At 46.0% G+C, this 20068-nt stretch overlaps 1 protein-coding gene across 1 annotated transcript in view; it reads left to right on the forward strand.

Annotated features, from left to right (window-relative positions):
• Positions 1-20068, forward strand: part of FBLN7 (fibulin 7) — a 399951-nt gene that overhangs the window by 320414 nt on the left and 59469 nt on the right. The window contains exon 6 of the mRNA XM_077283147.1: positions 9147-9284. Coding sequence (XP_077139262.1) covers positions 9147-9284 — 138 coding nt within the window. The remainder of the gene's footprint in view (positions 1-9146; positions 9285-20068) is intronic.

Raw genomic sequence — 20068 nt, forward strand, 5'->3', positions numbered from 1 at the left:
GTTGCCTACGTTTTTTATCCCTAGACGCCCAGCGCCGGCCGGAGGACTAACTAATCCTGGCAGAGGAAAATATAGTCCTGGCTCACCTCTAGAGAAGTTTCCCCGATAGGCAGACAGAGGCCCCCACATATATTGGCGGTGATTTTAGATGAAATGACAAACGTAGTATGAAAATAGGTTTAGCAAAATTGAGGTCCGCTTACTAGATAGCAGGAAGACAGAAAGGGCACTTTCATGGTCAGCTGAAAACCCTATCAAAATACCATCCTGAAATTACTTTAAGACTCTAGTATTAACTCATAACATCAGAGTGGCAATTTCAGATCACAAGAGCTTTCCAGACACAGAAACGAAACTACAGCAGTGAACTGGAACAAAATGCAAAAACAAACGAGGACTAAAGTCCAACTTAGCTGGGAGTTGTCTAGCAGCAGGAACATGCACAGAAAGGCTTCTGATTACAATGTTGACCGGCATGGAAGTGACAGAGGAGCAAGGTTAAATAGCGACTCCCACATCCTGATGGAAACAGGTGAACAGAGGGGATGATGCACACCAGTTCAATTCCACCAGTGGCCACCGGGGGAGCCCAAAATCCAATTTCACAACAGACAGACACCGTTAGTAGGCCGTAACCAAAGTTGAAGGCCAAATGCAGTTTCATATCTGATACTATAGGTCGAAAGCCAGAAGGTTGAAGCTCAGCTTTATTCAGTTGAGGAAAAACACCAGGGAGGGGCAGACACCGTTAGTAGGCCCTAACCACCAATTTTTAAAATAACAGCACTTAATGAGAGCCAGAAGGTTGAAGCTCAGCTTTATTCAGTTGAGGAAAAACACCAGGGAGGGGCAGACACCGTTAGTAGGCCGTAACCAAAGTTGAAGGCCAAATGCAGTTTCATATCTGATACTATAGGCCGAAAGCCAGAAGGTGGAAGCTCCGATTTAGACAGTGGAGGACAATTTGAATTAGGGACTGCAGACAGACTTAGTAGGCTGTCCCCTGTGGACCATGCATCCAACACATTAACCCATTGCGCCGTAATGGACACGTAATCTTCCGTGGCCATGCCTACAGGTCCATGCGTCTGTTGTCAGGTGCACCTTTGTACTCACAGATTGCCAGAGTGCATGGACAATGCGGTCTTCTACATGCTGGTGGAGGGTTGGGATGGCTTTTCTCGCAAAAGAAGTGTCGACTGGTTAGCTTGTAGCGTGGTACAGCGTAGTCCATCATGGCCTTATTAATAGTAAATAAAATATATAACTAGGCTCTATGAACTTTTAAATAGGTTCCAGGGGTACACCGGCAGCATTGGTGTGGTCAGTGGAGGAGTATTGCAAGTAGGGGCCGCAGACAGGCTCACAAAGGCCTAAAATAACAAACAATAGGCTCATGGCAGTTTTATATCGTTACATGGATACACGGGCAGGCAGCATTGTGGTCAGTGGAGGAGTATTGCAAGTAGGGGCCGCAGACAGGCTCACAAAGGCCTAAAATAACAAACAGTAGGCAGTCATGGCAGTTTTACATCGGTTACATGGATACACAGGCAGGCACTCCAGGCAGCATTGTGGTCAGTGGAGGAGTATTGCAAGTAGGGGCCGCAGACAGGCTTACAAAGGCCTAAAATAACAATCAATAGGCTCATGGCAGTTTTATATCGGTTACATGGATACACGGGCAGGCAGCATTGTGGTCAGTGGAGGAGTATTACAAGGAGTGTCTGACACAGTTAGTACTCCAAAAAAACAAATAGATGTTAATGTCTCGCAAAACAACTATAAGTAAAAAAAGGGTGGCATGCTTAGGTACAGGGGTGGGCTCATCTGCAGAGTTTATGACAAAGTAATTTGGCAGTAAATTAGTATTTACTGGTGTCAATATAGGACACTGACCCAGACTACTTTAACTAGCATCATAGATGCAAACAAATTGGTATTGTTTGTCAGTGCCAGGCATTGAATGATGTCAGTGCATAGACTACACATTGGTGGAGCTGTGCGAGATAATTTTGCACGTGGTACAACACAGTTTGAGCTGGGGGGGGGGAACTCTCTTGTGGCTGGCGGTACCGCCCCAGGGCCCCTCATGTTACAACGGCGTGTCTGACGTTGGGTGCGCACCACCACCGCCAGAGACACTACATTGTACTATGAGGGACCCAGTGGCAATGCCGTCGACCGAAAACGGGCACACCCGCCTCTTCAGATAATCAGCACTGTAACGGGTGCTTGCGCCAAGTGGCGAGACAACGGCCCCGTGGGGGGATTTTTCCCATTGGGGGAGGTGTAAACATGTCGTATGCTGGACAAACAGCTGCTGCAAATTAACAGATTGGAACACTCAGTAAGACCAGTCCACAAGCAAGACCTGTTTATAGGAAAGCTAGGTGTCAGCCGGGAAAGGTGGGGCAAAATAATTTGAAATCCAGGAGTGGTTCATTTTAATGAAGGTGAGATCATCCACATTTTGGGTAGCCAGACGAGTCCTTTTTTCAGTTAATATTGAACCAGCAGCACTGAATACTCTTTCTGATAGCACACTAGCTGCTGGGCAAGCAAGCTCCTGCAACGCATATTCTGCCAATTCAGGCCAGGTGTCTAATTTTGATGCCCAGTAATCAAATGGGAATGATGGTTGAGGGAGAACATCGATAAGGGAAGAAAAATAGTTAGTAACCATACTGGACAAATGTTGTCTCCTGTCACTTTGAATAGATGCTGCAGTACCTGTCCTGTCTGCGGTCATTGCGAAATCATTCCACAACCTGGTCAGAAAACCCCTTTGTCCAACGCCACTTCTGATCTGTGCACCCCTAACACCTCTGCCATGTAGCCCCCTGCAGCTTGTGTGAGAGCCATCACCGGCGCTGTGTTCTGGGAATGCCTGAATCAAACGGTCTACAAGAGTAGCTTGTTTGGTTGCTAAGATTTGTTCGAGGTTCTCATGTGGCATAATATTTTGCAATTTGCCTTTATAGCGAGGGTCAAGGATGCAGGCCAACCAGTAATCGTCATCGCTCATCATTTTAGTAATGCGTGGGTCCTTTTTGAGGATACGTAAGGCATAATCCGCCATGTGGGCCAAAGTTCCTGTTGGCAAATCTGCGGTTGTGCTGGTTTGAGGGGCAGTTACAGGCAAATCTACGTCACTTGTCTCCCTTAAAAAAACAGAACCCGGCCTTGCAACGCCACTAATTTCTGTTGGCCCAGGAGAAGCTTCCTCATTAAAAAAGTACTCATCCCCATCATCCTCCTCGTCCTCCTCCTCCTCTTCGCCCGCTACCGCGTCCTCTACACGGCCCTGACCAGACAATGGCTGACTGTCATCAAGGCTTTCCTCTTCCAAGGCTGCAGACGCCTGCTCCTTTATGTGCGTCAAACTTTGCATCAGCAGACGCATTAGGGGGATGCTCATGCTTATTATGGCGTTGTCTGCACTAACCAGCCGTGTGCATTCCTCAACACACTGAAGGACTTGACACAGGTCTTGTAGCTTCGACCACTGCACACCTGACAACTCCATGTCTGCCATCCAACTGCCTGCCCGTGTATGTGTATCCTCCCACAAAAACATAACAGCACGCCTCTGTTCGCACAGTCTCTGAAGCATGTGCAGTGTGGAGTTCCACCTTGTTGAAATGTCGATGATTAGGTGATGCTGGGGAAGGTTCAAAGACCGCTGATAATTCTGCATACGGCTGGAGTGTACGGGCGAACGGCGGATATGCGAGCAAAGTCTGCGCACTTTGAGGAGCAGGTCGGATAACCCCAGATAACTTTTCAGGAAGCACTGCACCACCATGTTTAAGGTGTGAGCCAGGCAAGGAATGTGTTTCAGTTGGGAAAGGGCTATGGCAGCCATGAAATTCCTTCCGTTATCACTCACAACCTTGCCTGCCTCAAGATGTACAGTGCCCAGCCATGACTGAGTTTCATTCTGCAAGAACTCGGACAGAACTTCCGCGGTGTGTCTGTTGTCGCCCAAACACTTCATTGCCAATACAGCCTGCTAACGCTTGCCACTAGCTGTCCCAAAATGGCACACCTGGTGTGCAACAGTGGCAGCTGCGGATGGAGTGGATGTGCGACTGCGGTCTGTGGACGAGCTCTCGCTACTGCAGGAGAACGAGGAGGAAGAGGAGGAGGGGGGGCGAACGCCTACAGCCAACTCTTTCCTTGCCCGTGGACTAGGCAAAACTGTCCCAATATTGCTGTCCCCTGTGGACCCTGCATCCACCACATTCACCCAGTGTGCCGTGATGGACACGTAACGTCCCTGGCCATGCCTACTGGTCCATGCATCTGTTGTCAGGTGCACCTTTGTAGTCACAGACTGCCTGAGTGCATGGACGATGCGGTCTTTAACATGCTGTTGAAGGGCTGGGATGGCTTTTCTAGAAAAGAAGTGCCGACTGGGTAGCTCGTAGCGTGGTACAGCGTAGTCCATCAGTGCTTTGAAAGCTTCGCTTTCAACTAACCGGTAGGGCATCATCTCTAATGAGATTAGTCTAGCAATGTGGGCGTTCAAACCCTGTGTACGCGGATGCGAGGATGAGTACTTCCTTTTCCTAACAAGAGTCTCATGTAGGGTGAGCTGGACTGGAGAGCTGGAGATCGTGGAACTAGCGGTGGTGCCGGTGGACATGGGTGACTGAGAGAGGGTTGGAGATGGTATTCTTGCCGGTGCCCTACATGCAGTGTTTCCTACTACTAACCTGGTGATTCCCTGACTGCTTTGGCCTGGCGACGAAAGCTGCACAGATACTGCAGGTGGTGTGGGAAATGGTCGGCTTACAGGGAGGGAAGGGATGTAGCGTTGCTGACTAGCTTCATTGGGCGAGGGTGCTGCAACCTTTAGGGACGTTTGGTAGTTAGTCCAGGCTTGCAAATGCATGGTGGATAAATGTCTATGCGTGCAACTTGTATTTAGACTTTTAAGATTCTGACCTCTGCTTAAGGTAGTTGAACATTTTTGACAGATGACTATGCGCTGATCATTTGGATGTTGTTTAAAAAAATGCCAGACTGCACTCTTTCTACTATCGGATACCTTTTCAGGCATTGCAGACTGAGCTTCTTTAACCGGATGGCCACGCTGTCCTCCAACTGGTTTTGGTTTTGCCACGCGTTTTTGGCCAGATACGAGCCCGGTAGATGGAACCTGTTGTGATGTTGATGCCTGCTGCGGCTCCTCCTCCTCTGCTTCAGAACTACTGCCGCCTGCACCCTGTTCCCCCAATGGCTGCCAATCGGGGTCCACAACTGGGTCATCTATGACCTCCTCTTCTATGTCGTGTGCGATTTCGTCTGTGTCACCGTATAAGCCGGTGGTATAGCGTCCGTGACGGGGCACCATAGTCTCCGCTGGGTTTGATTCTGCCTCAGTACACTGCGAGGGCAATGTTCTGGTCAGAGTCAAAGGAACAGCATAGTAATCTGGCTGTGGCTGTGCATCTGTGCACTCCATGTCCGATTCAACTTCTAATGGACATGGCCTGTTAACTGTTTCACTGTCTAACCCAGGAACAGTATGTGTAAAGAGCTCCATGGAGTAACCCGTTGTGTCTCCTGACGCATCCTTCTCTCTTGTTCTGGGTGAAGAAGACAAGGAAGCGACTTGTCCCTGACCGGGAGCATCCACTGACGATGCACTGCTCTGACATTTGGCACTTTCCGAGGAGGAGGCGAAAGAGCTAGAGGCAGAGTCAGCAATGAAAGCCAATACTTGTTCCTGCTGCTCCGGCTTCAAAAGTGGTTTTCCTACTCCCAGAAAAGAGAGCGTTCGAGGCCTTGTGTAGCCAGACAAGGAACCTGGCTCAACAACTCGAGACTTAGGTGCTGTACTGCTTTTACCACGACCACCTGATGCTCCACCACCACTACCATCATTACCAGCTGACAATGACCGCCCACGGCCACGACCTCTTCCACTAGACTTCCTCATTGCTTGCAAAACGTAACCAAAGTAACACTATTTGTTACTGTAAAACAACTTATAAGGTGAACTCAAACTTCTGTAGGATTTATATATACCTTTATAGGTGCCTGACACTCAAAGGAAAATCAGGCCCAATGTTACACACTAGGTTTTCTGTGGCCCAATAATTTGAGACAGATGGCACACACAGGCCCAGCACTCAAGCAGAAATGCCAATCTTAATCTCCCACTATTTTTTTTTTTTCTGGGAGAATTTACCCCCCCCCAAAAAAAAGGACAAGTATTACACAGTGTTTTCAGTGCCACACAATGAGAGAGAGATGCCACACACAGCAATGGCACGGAGTCAGACTTGACAATATTTATCTCCCACTAATTTTTTTTTTGGAAAAGGGAGAATTTAGGAAAAAAAAAAAAGGACAAGTATTACATAGTGTTTTCGGTGCCACACAATGAGAGAGAGATGCCACACACAGCAATGGCACGGAGTCAGACTTGACAATATTTATCTCCCACTAATTTTTTTTTGGGAAAAGGGAGAATTTAGGAAAAAAAAAAAAAAAGGACAAGTATTACACAGTGTTTTCAGTGCCACACAATGAGAGAGAGATGCCACACACAGCAATGGCAAGGAGTCAGACTTGACAATATTTATCTCCCACTAATTTTTTTTTTTGGAAAAGGGAGAATTTAGGAAAAAAAAAAAAAAGGACAAGTATTACACAGTGTTTTCAGTGCCACACAATGAGAGAGAGATGCCACACACAGCAATGGCACGGAGTCAGACTTGACAATATTTATCTCCCACTAATTTTTTTTTGGGAAAAGGGAGAATTTAGGAAAAAAAAAAAAGGACAAGTATTACACAGTGTTTTCAGTGCCACACAATGAGAGAGAGATGCCACACACAGCAATGGCATGGAGTCAGACTTGACAATATTTATCTCCCACTAATTTTTTTTTGGGAAAAGGGAGAATTTAGGAAAAAAAAAAAAGGCCAAGTATTACACAGTGTTTTCGGTGCCACACAATGAGAGAGAGATGCCACACACAGCAATGGCACGGAGGCAGACTTTACAATATTTATCTCCCACTAATTTTTTTTGGGAAAAGAGAGAATTTAGAAAAAAAAAAAAAAAAAAGGCCAAGTATTACACAGTGTTTTCGGTGCCACACAATGAGAGAGAGATGCCACACACAGCAATGGCACGGAGTCAGACTTGACAATATTTATCTCCCACTAATTTTTTTTTGGGAAAAGGGAGAATTTAGGAAAAAAAAAAAAAAGGACAAGTATTACACAGTGTTTTCAGTGGCACACAATGAGAGAGAGATGCCACACACAGCAATGGCACGGAGTCAGACTTGACAATATTTATCTCCCACTAATTTTTTTTTGGGAAAAGGGAGAATTTAGGGAAAAAAAAAAAAGGACAAGTATTACACAGTGTTTTCAGTGCCACACAATGAGAGAGAGAGATGCCACACACAGCAATGGCACAGAGTCAGACTTGACAATATTTATCTCCCACTAATTTTTTTGGGGGAAAAGGGAGAATTTAGGAAAAAAAAAAAAAAAGGACAAGTATTACACAGTGTTTTCGGTGCCACACAATGAGAGAGAGATGCCACACACAGCAATGGCACGGAGTCAGACTTGACAATATTTATCTCCCACTAATTTTTTTTTGGGAAAAGGGAGAATTTAGGGAAAAAAAAAAAAAAGGACAAGTATTACACAGTGTTTTCAGTGCCACACAATGAGAGAGAGATGCCACACACAGCAATGGCACGGAGGCAGACTTGACAATATTTATCTCCCACTAATTTTTTTTTGGGAAAAGGGAGAATTTAGGAAAAAAAAAAAAAGGACAAGTATTACAGTGTTTTCAGTGCCACACAATGAGAGAGAGATGCCACACACAGCAATGGCACGGAGTCAGACTTGACAATATTTATCTCCCTGCAGTTATCTCAGAAAAGTATGGAAGGCAGCTGAAAAGGACTGCTGCACACAAAAGTGTGGACAAACACACAAGATAGCTGTGCAGAAAGGAAGGAAAAACAGGATTTGTGCTTTGAAAAAAGCAGTTGGTTTACACAGCGGCGTACACACAAAGCAACGCAGCTATCAGGGAGCCTTCTAGGGCAGCCCAATGAGCTACAGCGCTGAGGAAAAAAAAATGTAGCTTCCACTGTCCTGCAAACAAAAGGTGGTATTGGACAGTGGAAATCGCTACAGCACAAGCGGTTTGTGGCTTTATGTACCCTGCCTATCACTATCCCTGCTTCCGAAGAAGCTGCAGCAACCTTTCCCTACGCTCAGATCAGCAGCAGTAAGATGGCGGTCGGCGGGAACGCCCCTTTATAGCCCCTGTGACGCCGCAGAAAGCAAGCCAATCACTGCAATGCCCTTCTCTAAGATGGTGGGGACTGAGATCTATGTCATCACGCTGCCCACACTCTGCGTCCACCTTCATTGGCTGAGAAATGGCGCTTTTAGCGTCATTGAAACGCGACTTTGGCGCGAAAGTCGCGTACCGCATGGCAGACCCCACACAGGGATCGGCTCGGTTTCATGAGACGCCGACTTTGCCAAAAGTCGGCGACTTATGAAAATGAACGATCCGTTTCGCTCAACCCTAGTGAGGGGTTGATCTTATTGAAACATTCCCTTTAAAACAAGAGTCGGTTCTGTTGAATAGTGATGTGTGTACAGTACATTCTAAGCAGTAACTGGGACAAACCTATTAATATCGCTTCTTAATAAAGCAGTATCAAGAGTGGTGCTGCAGGGTATTGAAGTGAATGGAATGAAGCTGCGATGCCCTACACCCCCACTCCTGTGTACACGGTTTGCAGATAATCAAAGCAGAAGAGGCTACAGCACTGCACAAACATGGCGGCCCTTTCAAATACTTTATTGCTGAAGGAAGTGAGAGAAAAATGAATTGCTTAACCAATAGATTAGGTCATCAATAATAATCTAATAGAAAAAAAAAACGTTTAGGCAATCAATATTATGATCTTGGAAAACAACCTTTAGGTTTAAGCTGTTAAAGTTTGCCCATCATAACATACTGTATGCAAAACACATGCATTGCAATTATTTCTTATAGTATAGGTCTGCATACTATAACTTGCAATATCGACTGCAGATATATGTAAAGTTTTGCATTTCTGATTGTGCATTTTCTTGTAGATGTTAATGAATGTGAAGTGTACAAAGCAGAAGGAATAACCCGCCTTTGTGTACATGCTTGCATTAACACTCCTGGATCTTACCGGTGTGCCTGCCCTGCAGGCTATAAGCTCCTTAGTGATGGCAAAAATTGTGAAGGTAAGACCCGTGCAAATAATGTGTGCATGTAAGCATAACTAGTACTACCACTGTAGCAGGTCAACAGCCTATGCAGAACTAAAATACACTGTTAAAGGAGTCACCAAGGTATGTGATTGGGTATGGAGCAGGAGGAAAGAAGAAAAATATAATGAAAGGGATAAAGAAAACCATAAGGGTACGTGTCCACATTCAGGATGGCCGGCGCTTTGGACGGAGCGGAAAACTAGCTCCTGTTATGGTTACCCCAATGACCATGGGAAAAAAATACAAAACGGACTAGCTCTCGGGTGATGGAAACTAAGGTCGACCGTGACCTGAACCTGACCCAACACTTACAGTAGCCGGGGGATGTACCTACGATGCCCTAGACACCACGCGCCAGCCGGAGATCTAACTACCCCTATAAGAGGAATATACAGGCCTGCCTTACCTCCAGTGAGGAACCCCAAAAGATGATAGTAGACCCCCACAGATATTGACGGTGAGTTCAGAGGAAATGACATACGTAGGATGAACAGCAGATTTAGCACAGTGAGGTCCGCTTACTAGATAGCAGAAGGACAGGAAAGAGTTACTTCACGGTCGACCTAAAAATCACTATTCAAAAACACCATCCAGAAATTACTTTAAACTCCAGTGACAACTCATGCCACTGGAGTAGTAATTTTCTGTCCACAAGAGCTTCCAGCACTGAAGAGTCACATTACAGATAGCTGGACAAAAATAGCAAAACAAGAAACAAAATTCAACTTAGCTGAACTGGAACTTGAGGCAGGTGAATGCAACAGAATGCTACTAGCACATTGTTGGCCGGCATGTGACTAACAGCCAAGCAGCCTTAAATAGGAAACTCCCCTAGAGGGTGGCGACAGGTAATCAGAGATGGAGGAAGGCACATAAGAGACACTACCATAACAGACCACCGGGGGAGCCCACAAACCGAATTCACAACAGTACCCCCCCCTTAAGGAGGGGGCACCGAACCCTCACCAGAACCACCAGGGCGACCTGGATGAGCACTATGAAATGCACGAACCAAATCGGGAGCATGAACATCGGATGCTGTCACCCAAGAATTATCCTCCTGGCCATAACCTTTCCACTTAACCAGATACTGAAGTTTCCGTCTGGAAACACGGGAGTCCAAGATCTTTTCCACCACATACTCCAATTCACCCTCAACCAACACAGGAGCAGGTGGATCAGCAGAAGGAACAACCGGTACCTCATACCTCCGCAATAATGACCGATGGAAAACATTATGGATATTAAAAGATGCCGGGAGGTCCAAACGAAAGGACACAGGATTAAGAACCTCCAGAATCCTATAAGGGCCGATAAACCGAGGCTTAAACTTAGGAGACGAGACCTTCATAGGAACAAATCGAGAAGACAGCCACACCAGGTCCCCAACACAAAGACGAGGACCAATACGCCGATGACGATTAGTGAACTGTTGAGTCTTCTCCTGGGACAACTTCAGATTGTCCACAACCTGTCCCCAAATCCGATGCATCCTATCAACCACAGCATCCACTCCAGGACAATCCGAAGACTCCAATTGACCGGATGAAAACCGAGGGTGAAACCCTGAATTACAAAAAAATGGAGAAACCAAAGTGGCAGAACTAGCCCGATTGTTAAGGGCAAACTCTGCCAATGGCAAAAAGTCAAGCCAATCATCCTGATCAGCGGACACAAAACACCTCAAGTAAGTCTCCAAGGTCTGATTAGTACGCTCAGTCTGGCCATTAGTCTGAGGATGGAATGCAGACGAAAAAGACAAATCGATACCCATCCTGGCACAGAACGTCCGCCAAAATCTAGACACAAACTGAGTACCCCTGTCAGACACTATATTCTCAGGAATACCATGCAAACGCACCACATTCTGAAAAAATAGAGGAACCAACTCAGAGGAGGAGGGCAATTTGGGTAAAGGTACCAAATGAACCATCTTGGAAAAACGGTCACAAATCACCCAGATGACAGACATCCTACGAGAAACCGGAAGGTCAGAAATAAAGTCCATAGAGATGTGCGTCCAAGGCCTCTTAGGAATAGGCAAGGGCAACAACAACCCACTGGCCCTAGAACAGCAGGGCTTGGCCCGAGCACAAACATCACAAGACTGCACAAACATGCGCACATCTCGAGACAAAGAAGGCCACCAGAAGGACCTAGACACCAAATCCCTGGTGCCAAAAATTCCAGGATGACCTGTCAACGCGGAAGAATGAACCTCCGAGATAACTCTACTGGTCCAATCATCAGGGACAAACAGTCTACCAGGCGGACAGCGATCAGGCCTATCCACCTGAAACTCCTGCAAAGAACGCCGCAGGTCTGGGGAGACAGCTGACAATATCACCCCATCCTTCAGGATGCCGGTAGGTTCGGAATCACCAGGCGAGTCAGGCTCAAAACTCCTAGAGAGGGCATCCGCCTTCACATTCTTGGACCCAGGCAGATATGACACCACAAAGTTAAATCGGGAGAAAAACAACGACCAGCGCGCCTGTCTAGGATTCAGACGCCTGGCCGACTCAAGATAAATTAGATTCTTGTGGTCAGTGAGGACCACCACCTGGTGTCTAGCACCCTCAAGCCAATGACGCCACTCCTCAAACGCCCACTTCATGGCCAGAAGTTCCCGATTTCCCACATCATAATTTCGCTCAGCGGGCGAAAACTTTCGGGAGAAAAACGCACATGGTCTCATTACTGAGCAGTCAGGATCTTTCTGCGACAAAACTGCACCTGCTCCGATCTCCGAAGCATCCACCTCAACCTGGAACGGAAGTAACACATCAGGTTGGCGCAACACAGGAGCGGAAGAAAAGCGGCGCTTAAGCTCTTGAAAGGCCTCCACAGCCGCAGAGGACCAATTAGCAACATCAGCACCCTTTTTGGTCAAATCAGTCAAAGGTTTAGCAATGGCAGAAAAACCCGCTATAAATCGGCGATAGAAATTAGCAAAACCCAAGAACTTTTGCAGACTCTTCAAAGAAGTAGGTTGCATCCAATCACAAATAGCCTGGACCTTGACAGGGTCCATCTCCATAGATGAAGGGGAAAAAATATATCCCAAAAAGGAAATTCTCTGAACTCCAAAACTACACTTTGAGCCCTTTACAAAAAGAGAATTAGCTCGCAAAACCTGAAAAACTCTCCTGACCTGTTGAACGTGAGATTCCCAGTCCTCCGAAAAAACAAGAATATCATCCAAATACACAATCATAAACTTATCCAGATATTCACGGAAAATATCGTGCATAAAGGACTGAAAAACGGAAGGGGCATTTGCGAGACCGAAAGGCATTACCAAATACTCAAAATGGCCTTCAGGCGTATTAAATGCGGTCTTCCACTCATCCCCCTGCTTAATCCGCACCAAATTATACGCACCACGTAGATCGATCTTAGTGAACCACTTAGCCCCCTTTATACGAGCAAACAGATCAGTCAGTAAAGGTAACGGGTACTGGTATTTAACTGTAATCTTATTCAAAAGTCGATAGTCGATACAAGGTCTCAATGAACCATCCTTTTTACCCACAAAGAAAAACCCTGCCCCTAGTGGAGACAACGAGGGGCGAATATGACCCTTTTCCAAGGATTCTCTGATATACTCCCGCATAGCAGTATGTTCAGGTACAGACAAATTAAACAAGCGACCCTTAGGAAACTTACTACCGGGGATCAATTCAATAGCGCAGTCACACTCTCTGTGGGGAGGGAGAGAATCAACTTTAGGCTCTTGAAAGACATCATAAAAATCTGACAGAAATGCTGGGATCTCAGAGGGAGTAGATGAAGAAATAGGAACCAAAGGTGCATCCCCATGAATACCCCGACATCCCCAGCTCAACACAGACATAGATTTCCAGTCTAAGACGGGATTATGAATCTGTAACCATGGTAATCCAAGCACTAAGACATCATGTAGGTTATATAATACAAGGAAACGAATAATCTCCTGATGGTCTGGGGTAAGACGCATAGTCACTTGTGTCCAATATTGTGGTTTATTGCTAGCCAAAGGTGTAGAATCAATACCCTTCAGGGGAATAGAAACTTCCAACGGCTCCAAATCAAACCCACAACGCTTGGCAAAGGACCAATCCATGAGACTCAGAGCGGCGCCAGAATCCACATAAGCATTCACAGTCACAGATGATAAGGTACAAATCAATGTCACGGACAAAAGAAATTTTGACTGCAAGGTACCTGTAGAAAAAGATTTATCAACCTTTTTATCAACCTTATTTATACGTTTAGAGCATGCTGATATAACATGAGCTGGATCTCCACAGTAGAAGCACAATCCATTTTTGCGCCTGTAATTTTGACGTTCGCCTCTAGACAAAACACGATCGCATTGCATATGCTCTAATGCCTTTTCAGAGGTCACCGCCAAATGGTGCACAGGTCTTTGCTCAGAAGACACCGCCATATGGTGCACAGGTTTTTGCTCAGAAGATACCGCCATATGGTGCACAGATTTTTCCTCAGAAGACCCCGCCATATGGTGCACAGATTTGCGCTCCCGCAAACGCCGATCAATCTGGATAGCCAATTTCATGGCATCATTCAGACCTGTAGGCACAGGGAACCCCACCATGACATCCTTCACGGCATCAGAGAGACCTTCTCTGAAATTAGCTGCTAAAGCGCACTCATTCCATCTAGTAAGCACCGACCATTTACGGAATTTCTGGCAGTATATCTCAGCTTCATCTTGCCCTTGGGAAAGAGCTATCAAGGCTTTCTCAGCCAAAATCTCCAAATTAGGTTCTTCATAAAGCAACCCCAAAGCCTGAAAAAACGCATCTACATTTAACAACGCAGGATCCCCTGGCGATAATGCAAATGCCCAACTTTGTGGGTCGCCGCGCAGTAGAGAGATAACAATTTTAACTTGTTGAGTCTGATCACCAGCAGAGTGAGATCTCAGAGACAAAAACAATTTGCAATTTTCTCTGAAACTCAAAAACCGGGATCTGTCTCCGGTAAAGTATTCAGGCAGAGGAATCTTAGGTTCAGACATTGGAGCACGTATAACAAAATCTTGTAGGTTCTGTACTTTTGTCGCAAGGTTATTCAAACCTGCAACTAAACTCTGTGGATCCATGTTTCAAATGGGTGTAACCCAAGCATTCAGAGGTTAAGAGGAGAGGAGAAAAAAAAAAAAGGCTGAAGACTGCAGTTTAAGCAAGGAATACAAATGATCAAACTAAGGTGCACTTTCAAACACAGAAAAAAAAACCTTTTCTTCTCCTTCCTACTTTAGTGCATATTTTAACACATAGATTTTTTGCGGCCGGCCAAACTGTTATGGTTACCCCAATGACCATGGGAAAAAAATACAAACGGACTAGCTCTCGGGTGATGGAAACTAAGGTCGACCGTGACCTGAACCTGACCCAACACTTACAGTAGCCGGGGGATGTACCTACGATGCCCTAGACACCACGCGCCAGCCGGAGATCTAACTACCCCTATAAGAGGAATATACAGGCCTGCCTTACCTCCAGTGAGGAACCCCAAAAGATGATAGTAGACCCCCACAGATATTGACGGTGAGTTCAGAGGAAATGACATACGTAGGATGAACAGCAGATTTAGCACAGTGAGGTCCGCTTACTAGATAGCAGAAGGACAGGAAAGAGTTACTTCACGGTCGACCTAAAAATCACTATTCAAAAACACCATCCAGAAATTACTTTAAACTCCAGTGACAACTCATGCCACTGGAGTAGTAATTTTCTGTCCACAAGAGCTTCCAGCACTGAAGAGTCACATTACAGATAGCTGGACAAAAATAGCAAAACAAGAAACAAAATTCAACTTAGCTGAACTGGAACTTGAGGCAGGTGAATGCAACAGAATGCTACTAGCACATTGTTGGCCGGCATGTGACTAACAGCCAAGCAGCCTTAAATAGGAAACTCCCCTAGAGGGTGGCGACAGGTAATCAGAGATGGAGGAAGGCACATAAGAGACACTACCATAACAGACCACCGGGGGAGCCCACAAACCGAATTCACAACAAGCTCCGCCCAAAGCTCCGCCCCTTCTGTAGATGTGATGATGCCAGATGTGTTCATTGCACACATCCGGAATCATCACACCCCACACATAGGGCCCTGTGTTGGGCCCTGTGTTTTACCTTGCGGCGGCTCAGCGTCGTCGCAAGGTAAAAGGACATGCTGCGTTCTAAAACGACGCGCCGCATGTCCGGAATCGCAGGGCCGCCACGTATGGTGGAGACGGGATTTCATTATGTGTTGTGACACATGGTGACTGGCACCCAATCAGCGCTGGTGTCACTGTCCTCGCCCGCGTACGGATTGAACATGAAGAGGAAGTCTGGGCTGCAGCTGATATCTGACTTCCTCTTCATGTTCAATCCACACATAGGCGCCAACAGTGATACCAGCACTGATTGGGTGTCACAACACTGCACAAGAGCCCAGGGGAGAGCGACTGCTAACACCGTGGGAACAGCGCTGGAAGGGAGGTGACTATAGATTTTTTATTTTATCTCTGCCAAACATTTAGTTTGAGAAGGAGGTGTCCTAGTAGTGGGCAACCTCTTTAACCTTATTTCTCCATATTTGCTTTTTTTATTTTAGCTTTTTCTTTTCATATAAAAGTTTACACTAAACACTATCCCCCATACCCACACACATACAGTTATAAATAAAGTACACACAAGCATCATACTAAAAAAAAAAATGTCCCGCCCGTCACATTCATCCCAACAGCGCTATTCAGTGGAGGAGGCATATGCTTTCCTTGCCTCCGACACTGATAGCGAGGGAGAGGATCTCACATTTCTTTACTTTTCAGATTCTTCATCCTCATCCTCTTCCTCCTCCTCCTCCTCCTCATCTTCCTCCTTGGGTCCTCTGGAACTGCCACGCAGACGGTCCCAGGACAGAAGATGAGGCAGCGCCCACCATTCCACAAGATGAAGCTGAACCAGCACACCCCATTGTGGACCCCGTATGGACCTCACCCCCCGAAAATTACAAGCCACTGATTCCTGATTTTGTGGCAGAATCAGGAATCAAGTTTGACACCACCGGCCTCACAGAAATAGACTTTTTTAAAGTCTTTTACTCTGAGGATTTTGTTAACCTCATGATGGACCAAACTAATTTGTACGCTCGTCAATTTTTGGCACAAAACCTAAGTTCATCATATTCTAACTGGTCTCCTGTAGACGCAGTTGAAATGATGCAGTTTTGGGGCCTGGTCCTTCACATGGGGATCCTGACGAAGCCAGAAATTCGGCAATATTGGAGTGTTGATATTTTATACAACACTCCGGTGTTCCGAATGGTCATGGCCCGGACGCGTTTTGAGGCCATCCACAAATTACTGCATTATACCGATAATGCACAGTATCCCCCTTGAGATGACTCCACCTTTGACCGTCTGTTCGGCCCGTCATCGAACACTTCAACAAAAAGTTTGCTGAAGTGTATATGCCCCAAAGGGACATCTGCGTGGATGAGTCCTTAGGCCATGTGCACACGTTCAGGATTGTTAGCGTTTTTTTCGCGTTTTTTCGCTATAAAAACGTGATAAAAACGCGAAAAAAACGCTTACATAAGCCTCCTATTATTTACAGGGTATTCCGCATTTTTTGTGCAAATGTTGCGATTTTTTCCGCGAAAAAATCGCATAGCGGAAAAAAAAGCAACATGTTCATTAAAAATGCGGAATTGCAGGGATTCCGCACACCTAGGGGTCCATTGATCTGCTTACTTCCCGCACGGGGCTGTGCACACCATGCGGGAAGTAAGCAGATTATATGCGGTTGGTACCCAGGGTGGAGGAGAGGAGACTCTCCTCCACGCACTGGGCACCATATAAGTGGTCAAAAAATAAGAAATAAAATAATAAACAGTCCTATACTCACCCTCGATGTATTCCCGCCTCCTCGCACGCTGCCATTCGGTTCCTGTAGCTGGTGTGCGCTGAAGGACCTCGCCGAATGACGTCACTGTCCTGTGATTGGTCGTGAGCGGTCATGTGACCGCTCACGTGACCGTGACGTCACGGGAGGTCCTGTGCGCACAGACCAGCTAGAAGAGGAGCCGGACGGCCGCTGAGGAGATGTCTGGGTGAGTATAAGCATTTTTTTTATTTTTTTTATTATTTTTAAACATTCTATCTTTTACTATAGATGCTGCATAAGCTGCATCTATAGTAAAAAGTTGGTCACACTTGTCAAACGCTATGTTTGACAAGTGTGACCAACCTGTCAGTCAGTTTTCCAAGCGATGCTACAGATCGCTTGGAAAACTTTAGCATTCTGCAAGCTAATTACGCTTGCAGAATGCTAAAAAAACGCGAAAAAAACGGAAAAAAAACGCAAAAAAAAAATGCGGATTTCTTGCAGAAAATTTCCGGTTTTCTTCAGGAATTTTCTGCAAGAAATCCGCAACGTGTGCACATACCCTAATAGTTCATTTTAAGAGAAGGCTTGGATTCTGTCAGTACCTGCCCAGCAGAGGGCCAGGTACGGAATCAAACTCTATAAGCTGTGTGAGAGTACCTCACGGTACACCCACAGGTTTAGCGTATACGAAGGAAAGGACACCAGGATTGAACCCTGTGAATGTCCCCCTGTCCTGTGAGTAAGTGGGAAAATTGTGTGGGATTTGGTGTACCCACTGCTGGATAAAGGTTATCACCTCTACACCGATAACTTTTATTCTGGTATCCCACTCTTCAAATCCCTCTCTGCATGAGGTACCGCAGCCTGCGGAACTGTCCATAAAAATCAGAGAGGCCTCCCGAAAATGATACTTGGGCAGATTCTCAGAAGGGGTGACAGCAGAGCCCAATGTAGCGACCACCTGCTGATGATGAAGTACAAGGTCAAGAGGGTGATGGCAGCGCCCTAAGCACTGTAAGAGGTACCTCTACATAGTTCAGCAAACCGGACTGTGTACTGGGGTACAACAAAAACATGGGGGGCGCGTTGATCTCTCCGACCAATTCCTCCAACCGTACAGTGCTTTGAGAAAGGCCAAGGTGTGGTACAAAAAGGTGGCTGAGCACATCGTACAAATGGCAATGCTCAACGCTTTCCTGCTGTCACGATGTGCACGCCACACCGATACGTTGTACCTTCAGTTCCAGGGGGTAGTGTTTCAGGCTCTGATATTTGGCACTCAGGAAGAAGCGGGCCCCAGTACTTCCAGAACTGAAGGTGCTGGTATTGTATCAGGTCAGCATTTCCTGGGGGTGGTCCCGCCAACTGAAAGAAAAGGTAAACCGCAAAAAAGGTGCCAAGTGTGTTACAAAAGGGGAATACACAAGGACACCATTTATCAATGTGACAGCTGCCCCGAAAAACCTGGCCTGTGTATGAAAGATTGCTTCAAATTGTACCACACCTCCATGCACTACTAATTTACTTAGATTTACAGGAAACAGTAGATTAATTCCAAAAAGGGTGCACATCTAGATAAGTTCCATGGGGGTCTAGTTTCCAAAATGATGTCTTGTGTTTTTCTTTTTTACTGTTTAGGGGCTCTGCAAACAGAACATGATGCCTGCAGACCATTCCATCAAAGTCTGCATTCCAAAACGTCACTACTTCCCTTCCGAGCCCCGACGTGTGCCCAAACAGTAGTTTTCTCCCACATATTGGGTACCAGCATACTCAGGACAAATTGGACAACAACTTTGGAATTGTTGGACAACAATTTCTCCTGATACCCTTGGGAAAATTAAAAATTGGGGACTAAAAGATCATTTTTGTGGGAAAAAAAATAGGATTCTTTATTTTCACGCCCGGGCATTATAAACTTTAGTTACACACTTGGGGGTTCAGAGTTCTCACCACACTTCTAGATATGTTCCTTAGGTGGTCTAGTTTCCAAAATGTGGTCACTTGTGGGGGGTTTCTACTGTTTAGGCACATCAGGGGCTCTGCAGACAATTCCATCAAAGTCTGCATTCCAAAATGTCACTACTTCCCTTCCGAGCCCCAACGTGTGACCAAACAGTAGTTTTCTCCCACATATCGAATTTCTCCTGTTACCCCAGGGAAAATAAAAAATTGGAGACTAAAAAATCATTTTTGTGGATTTTTTTTGTTTTCACGCCCGGGCATTATAAACTTTAGTGAAACACTTAGGGGTTCAAAGTGCTCACCACACATCTAGATAAAGTCCTTAGGGGGTCTAGTTTCCAAAATGGGGTCACTTGTGGGGGGTTTCTACTGTTTAGGCACATCAGGGGCTCACCAAATGCGACATTGCGTCCGATCTCAATTCCAGCCAATATTAGTTTGGAAAAGTAAAATGGCGCTCCTCTCTTCCGAGCCCTGCCGTGTGCCCAAACAGTGGTTTCCCCCCCAGATACGGGTTATCAGAGTACTCAGGACAAATTGGAACAAACTTTGGGGTCCAATTTCTCCTTTTACCCTTGGAAAAATAAAAAATTGTGGACTAAACGATCATGTTTGTGGAAAAAATATGATTTTTTATTTTCACACCCGGGTGTTATAAATTTTAGTAAAACTCTTGGGGGTTCAAAGTGCTCACCACACATCTAGATAAGTTCCTTAGGGGGTCTAGTTTCCAAAATGGGGTCACTTTTGGAGGGTTTCCACTGTTTAGGCACATCAGGGGCTCGCTAAATGCGACATGACATCCGATCTCAATTCCAGCCAATTTTGGCTTGAAAAAGTCAAACGGTGCTCCATCCCTTCTGAGCCCTGCCGTGCACCCAAATAGTAGTTTCCCCCCACA

The sequence above is a fragment of the Ranitomeya variabilis genome, chromosome 2, assembly GCF_051348905.1.
Source record: "Ranitomeya variabilis isolate aRanVar5 chromosome 2, aRanVar5.hap1, whole genome shotgun sequence".
NCBI classification, from domain to species: domain Eukaryota; kingdom Metazoa; phylum Chordata; class Amphibia; order Anura; family Dendrobatidae; genus Ranitomeya; species Ranitomeya variabilis.